This window comes from Nanorana parkeri, unplaced genomic scaffold, assembly GCF_000935625.1.
Source record: "Nanorana parkeri isolate BGI_ZX_2015 unplaced genomic scaffold, ASM93562v1 scaffold1213, whole genome shotgun sequence".
Lineage (NCBI taxonomy): Eukaryota > Metazoa > Chordata > Amphibia > Anura > Dicroglossidae > Nanorana > Nanorana parkeri.
In genome coordinates, this window is record NW_017307481.1 from 174,418 (window position 1) to 180,880 (window position 6,463).

Here is a 6,463-nt window from a genome sequence, read left to right on the forward strand (position 1 = left end):
GTTCCAGAGATTCCTCTAAATGGGGAAAATCTTCAATAATGAATTCTTTCCACTTTTTACATCTTTACTTCATGAATAATCCAGAAATGTCAGAGCCGAGGAAGCCGAAATCTGTTCACCGGATCGCTAAATAAAACATGATCAACTTTATTGTTCCTGAAAGAGCAACGACGTCTCTCCACTCCTCCGAGGAAGAGACGCCGTCCCGGCAAAGTCCTCCGATGAAACCGACGTTCAAATACGAGACGAACGTTAAAGGAGAACTACGAGGTCAGGGCTTTCCCCCATAGTTCTCCTAAGGGTAACGGGAGGACACAAACTAGCGTTCTCCCGTCACCCTAGGCTCAGTATATAGGGAGCTGCTGCTCGCGGTATACTGAGACGCCGCAGCTGAAGCAGATCGACAATTATGTCTGGATCCACCCAGCTGTGTGAGTGACAGCTGGCTCTGCCTATCTAGAGGCAGACCCAGCTGGACCACAGCTGACGCCGGGCGCCACCTATCTAGAGACCGACCCAGCTGTACCCGCCCCCTCCCCCATCCGTTCCACCAGTCAGCGCTGTAGGATCGGAGCGGGGAGGGGGAACTCCCGCCCTTCCCCTGTCACGGCAGAGAGCCGTGATAGGATCGAGAAGTGAGCGAACGCCGGTATGTGTTCTCTCACCTCCCGATCTACTGAGCCGACCTGTGACAGTCTCATTGTCACAGGTCGGCTAGAACTATGAGGTGAGTGAAAAGCACCCCCCCCTCATAGTTCTCCTTTAAAGGAAGAGACCCGCCGGGTGAACGCAGAAAATGATTCCGCCCAAAAATATTATCGAAGAATCGAACTTTAATATTTAGCTTTCCCCTCCCCCCGTGAAACCTTTCTGTTTTCATTGCATATCTAATATTTCAGTGCCGGTGATGTCATCAATGTGCACCGATACAGATATTGGTTTTGGTGCCGATACTAAACGCAGATGCCGGCCCTTTAAATTGATGTAGTTATTCAGCTTCCTGTGAACCACACGGCACCGGCCACACATCTCTTCCTCTTTCCTGGGGAACCCCACCACCCGCACCTGGCCGTGAGACCCCCCACAGACCACCTGACACCATCCACAGCCCACATGACACCCACCACAGTCCCCCTGAGACCCTACACAGCCCACATGACACCCACCACAGTCCCCCACAGCCCCACTGAGAGACGCCCCACAGCCCCACTGAGAGACACCCCACAGCCCCACTGAGAGACACCCCACAGCCCCACTGAGAGACACCCCACAGCCCTCCTGAGATGCTCTGCTGGAGAAATCAGGCCAGCATTTCTCAGGCCTCGGAGCAGCACAGAGTATGTAGCTTCATATTACTAGGCATTGCTGTATAATGTATTGCTGGGATTTGTAGTCCTCTATAGCCGGTGGTATTATTCTGCATTGCTGTATAATGTATTGCTGGGAGTTGTAGTCCTCTATAGCCGGTGGTATTATTCTGCATTGCTGTATAATGTATTGCTGGGATTTGTAGTCCTCTATAGCCAGTGGTATTGTTCTGCATTGCTGTATAATGTATTGCTGGGAGTTGTAGTCCTCTATAGCCGGGGGTATTATTCTGCATTGCTGTATAATGTAATGCTGGGAGTTGTAGTCCTCTATAGCCGGGGGTATTATTCTGCATTGCTGTATAATGTAATGCTGGGAGTTGTAGTCCTCTATAGCCGGGGGTATTATTCTGCATTGCTGTATAATGTAATGCTGGGAGTTGTAGTCCTCTATAGCCGGGGGTATTATTCTGCATTGCTGTATAATGTAATGCTGGGAGTTGTAGTCCTCTATAGCCGGGGGTATTATTCTGCATTGCTGTATAATGTAATGCTGGGAGTTGTAGTCCTCTATAGCCGGGGGTATTATTCTGCATTGCTGTATAATGTAATGCTGGGAGTTGTAGTCCTCTATAGCCGGGGGTATTATTCTGCATTGCTGTATAATGTAATGCTGGGAGTTGTAGTCCTCTATAGCCGGGGGTATTATTCTGCATTGCTGTATAATGTAATGCTGGGAGTTGTAGTCCTCTATAGCCGGGGGTATTATTCTGCATTGCTGTATAATGTAATGCTGGGAGTTGTAGTCCTCTATAGCCGGGGGTATTATTCTGCATTGCTGTATAATGTAATGCTGGGAGTTGTAGTCCTCTATAGCCGGTGGTATTATTCCGCATTGCTGTATAATGCATTGCTGGGATTTGTTGTAGCAGAAGAAAAAAAAACCTCCATCTCAGGGGTGGGCAACCTCGGCACTCCAACTATGCTAAAACTGCAAACCCAATTGTGCCCCTGGTTGTTTTCTCTTCACTTCCTGTTCAAGAGACGCAACAGGAAGTCCCCCATTGGCAGAGGGGACAGAAACAGAAAAAATAAATACTTACTCTATCCCAGGGGTAGGTAACCTCGGCACCCCAACTGTGCTGAAAGTACAAATCCCATCATGCCTCTGCAAGTGGGAGACTTCCTCTCGCTTCCTGTTGCGTCTCCTAGACCGGAAGTGAAGAGAAAACACCCCGAGGGGACAGAAAGAGATAAATAAATACTTGTTATAACCCCGGGGTGGGTAACCTCGGCACTGCAGCTGCTGCTGAAACTACAAATCCAATTATGCCTCTGCCAATAGGAGAATTAATTTCACTTCCTATTGTGCTTTCTGGACAGGAAGTGAAGAGCAAACAACCCCGAGGGGACAGAAGCATAAAAAAAAAAAAAACTCTGTCCCAGGGATGGGCAACCTCGTCACTCCATCTGTGCGGAAATTGCAAATCCCATCATGCCTCTGCCAATGGGTGCCATAGCTGATGCCTGAGTCTTGCAATGCCTCATGGGACCTAATCAGGGGGCGTCCCGAGGCTGGGTGACACCCAGAGCGGTTACCGGGTGTCACACCGCCGAGACGTCACTGCGCATGCGCGATTACGTCATCGCGCGGCAATCTTCTGATACCTGCCGGCGGCCATCTTGGTGGATAAGGTATGCCGCCGGGTCCCCTCCTCTCTCATGATACTGTCAGTCATGTTGGTGTCACCATGGTGCGGGCCCCACCCCCCTTGTGACGCCACTGCCCCTAATCAACCCATTCCGTGTCTGCGCTCTCCAGGTCACATGACCCCAGATTTTGTATTCTGTCCCCTCGGTGGAGTTCTCGGGCTCTGAACGTTCCTCCCTGTGACATCTCCGGGACGTCGCCTTTGTTTTATTTTGCTCTGAATAAAGAATCTGACGATCGGCGGCGGCGGCTGCGAGATCTCAACTTTATTCACTTGTTAATTAGCCGCTTCCTGCCCCTAATGAAGCGAGCGCGCCGGCTGCGGATTAACATTCAGCCGCCGCGACGTCTTGTTTACGCTTCCAGATGTTTTCTCTTTTATCTGCGAGTTCCCGCTGACAGCTCCGGCGAGATGATAAATCACTCGTATTACCGGCCGAGAAGCGCATTGCGAAATTGAAATGTGGCGACGCTTGAAAGCGCTCCGAGGATCGAGCGTCACTTAGCGGGTCAATAATCGGATGGCGGCTGCGGCGGCGTATTAGGAACGAGGGGCGGAATTGATGTCCATATTACAGACGTTGTTACACGGGATGATGAGTGTCTGCACTGCAGATGACGAGGGTTAACCGCCGCGCCCGCCGCTCAATCAGTTGATAACTAGCTGGGAAGGTGCGTGCGGGGGAGGTGGGGAGGGGGCTCATTACTGAGAAGATTCCGCGCTCTGCTGTTCAGCAATGGACAACTTCCTCAGAGACCGCAACATACAGGTACCCATAAAGGCCCCATTCACACTAAGCGACATACCTCACAAACGGATCCGCGCGACCGTTCGGGGCGACGTTCCAGCGGCCTTCACTGTCGGGCTGCATGCAAAAAAAAAATCGTGCGACATCCGCGGGGAAAAAGGGTCCCGCACAAGCGCCGAGCGACATGGAGCTCCGTTGAATATAATTGGACGGCGACTTCTCGCCATATCGCGGATACATGAAACGCTGGCCCTGTTCACACCAGGGCGCATTGTAAACGCGTGTCAAATGTGCACAAAGGTGTGCGCTTCAATGCATATTCATGATACGCGCCACAAACGTGGAACGTGCTTGCGTTGACATTGCTCGGTAATGGCACCCCAAACGCAGCCATGTAAACGTGGAACACGTGTCGCCAAATCTGCGCATATTATTTTTTTCCTCCGTGTCGCACGTCCAGGGACCCAATGGGGACTAACGCGGGGAAACAAAGTGTCGCAAATGTGCGGGAAAGTGAGTTCCCACTGTTCTCTGGTGTGAATGGGGGCTAAACCTTCAGCTCCTGCGTCCTCTCTTTCGCCGCCGAGGAACTGCAATCCCGGCACTACATGTAGTGCCGGGATTGCAGTTCCTCGGCCCGGCTCCCCGCCATGTTGTTGTTGCTTTGCAGCCATGGACACAATTTAATGACGCACGTTTGTTGACTCGTCTCTTCCTCGGCTGAAGTGCAGCTGTCGCAGCGCCCCGCATTTCAGGGTCACAGGGAGGATATAATTGATTGTCTGCGGCTCGCGGCCCCCCCGAGGACTGCGCAGCCCTGCTGGGTTACATGTTACAGACAATCGTTTGGAATATCAGCCGGCAGAAACCAGAAGCGCGTCCTCCGGGGGCCGGGCTAGGGCCCCCGCTGCGAAAATGGCTCGCGGTGCGTCTTAAAGGAAACCCGCCGAAAAACATTTCTCCCCGCAGTCGGCGGCAATTTCACACAAACTTGATTTTGCCCCATTGCGGGTTTTGCCTCTAATTGCAGCGTGCGGCCTGAACGAAAAATGATCCTCCGTGCAGCCGGGCGAGTCCGCGTCCGCCCCACCATTGTGTGACATTGCTTTGTTAATAAACAAAGCCGTGTTTACTGATAAAGATTTGTTTATCAATAAAGCTGTGTGACCTGCCACGTGGTCAGCACTGACATAGCGATCACGTGACTTTGTTTACCAACAAAGGGTTGGCACGAGGTTGAGGGGTTACCCTTTCAACTGTCCAGGGTAGGTAGCCCTCACGAGACATTTAAAGCCCACTGTACCCAAATCACCAAAATTTACCTTAATTTTGCCTTCCCCAAGTATTGTGACAAATGCCAAAATTTTAGTGAAGCAAGAACTCTCAATTTTGGTCATCTCCAGTCACAGCACAGGTCAACTCCCAGAAATGGTGCTCAGTCTGGGGCTGGAAGACCTCTGCAGTGTCCCGCTCAGAGATGAGTCTTACTGGGATTAGCAAGAATTGGGCTCCTGTGTCTAGTTTTCTAATATACATGATCATGTGGGTGGCCATATTTCCTCAGTGTTTGTTCATGCTGTGCTTCATGACGTGTTAACCCAGCACAGTGTTAGATTACTTATCCTGTCATATGTAAGGCAAGATCATAACACACAAGAGACCTCCAGCAGTGGCAAGCTCAGGCAACAGGTCTGGTCATAACTAGGGATGCCAGGCGGCATGCAATGACTTGCCACCCGGCTTCCTGATTTTAGCCGGGAAGCCGTCTCCATGCTCCCTCGTCAGAAAGAAAGCATGGAGCCGGCTTTCTGGCCAATCAGAAAGCCGGGCGCCGTGTAAGGACGCATTGCCCGGCTTCCTGATTGGCCGGGAAGCCAGCGGCTCTATGCTCCCCGGTCACCAGGTGACGAGGGAGCATGAAGCCGGCTTTCTGGCCAATGAGAAAGCCGAGGGGGGGGGGTGTAATAACTCACTGCCCGGCTTCCTGATACCGTGAGCTCAACTATCGGGCTAGGCATTGGAGTATTTGGGCGAGTACAATTATTCGCCCCAAATACTTTGCATCGGCACCGATACTCTCGGCCCGTACTGGTCCTCTTAGTCCTGTATTGTACTAGTCCATACTGGCCATTTTAGTCCATACTGGCCATTAGAATTGGCAATTCAGACAAAATTCAGGAAAAAAATTGGATTTGTTTGAATTCGGATGGAATTGAATTTGAAAATTGGGATTGTTCACTTCAGAACATAGAAAACGTTCACGTCTAGCCGCTGTCGGTCACTGTGCTTTGCTCTTTGACATCTTTACTGAATATCCCTGACCCCTGTCGGCTTGTATGCCATGAAAAAAAAATAAAAGCACGTAAAAAAAACTGTTCATTTTTTGGGGGGGAAATTGTTACAAAATTCCATATAAAATCTCTTTCCTTTTAAAACTCTCATTTTGTTTCTTTTTTTGTCTTCCAGAAAACAGATCCTACATCAAGCCTCCGATCATGTACTGAAGACGGGGTAGGAGGTTAGGGTCTGCAACTAACACTGTTGAAGAGGAAGGTGACCGCGGCCTCTGCTGCCTTCGATGTAAAATAAAAAGGATCATCGAAGTGCGGAAAGAAAAAGTACTTTCATGGACTGTTCCGGCAGTTGTTGCATCACCAACTGTCCCACCAGAGAATGCAGAGAGCGATAAGGGACAA

The 6,463-nt window shown here is 50.6% G+C and overlaps 1 protein-coding gene across 1 annotated transcript in view; it reads left to right on the top strand.

Moving 5' to 3' along the window:
- DACH2 (dachshund family transcription factor 2) overlaps positions 1 to 6,332 on the top strand; it is a 167,780-nt gene extending 161,448 nt beyond the window's left edge. The window contains exon 10 of the mRNA XM_018568582.1: positions 6,234 to 6,332. Within this exon, the coding sequence (XP_018424084.1) occupies positions 6,234 to 6,271 (38 nt within the window). The 3' untranslated portion in view covers positions 6,272 to 6,332. The remainder of the gene's footprint in view (positions 1 to 6,233) is intronic.
- The last annotated feature ends 131 nt before the right edge of the window (positions 6,333 to 6,463 follow it).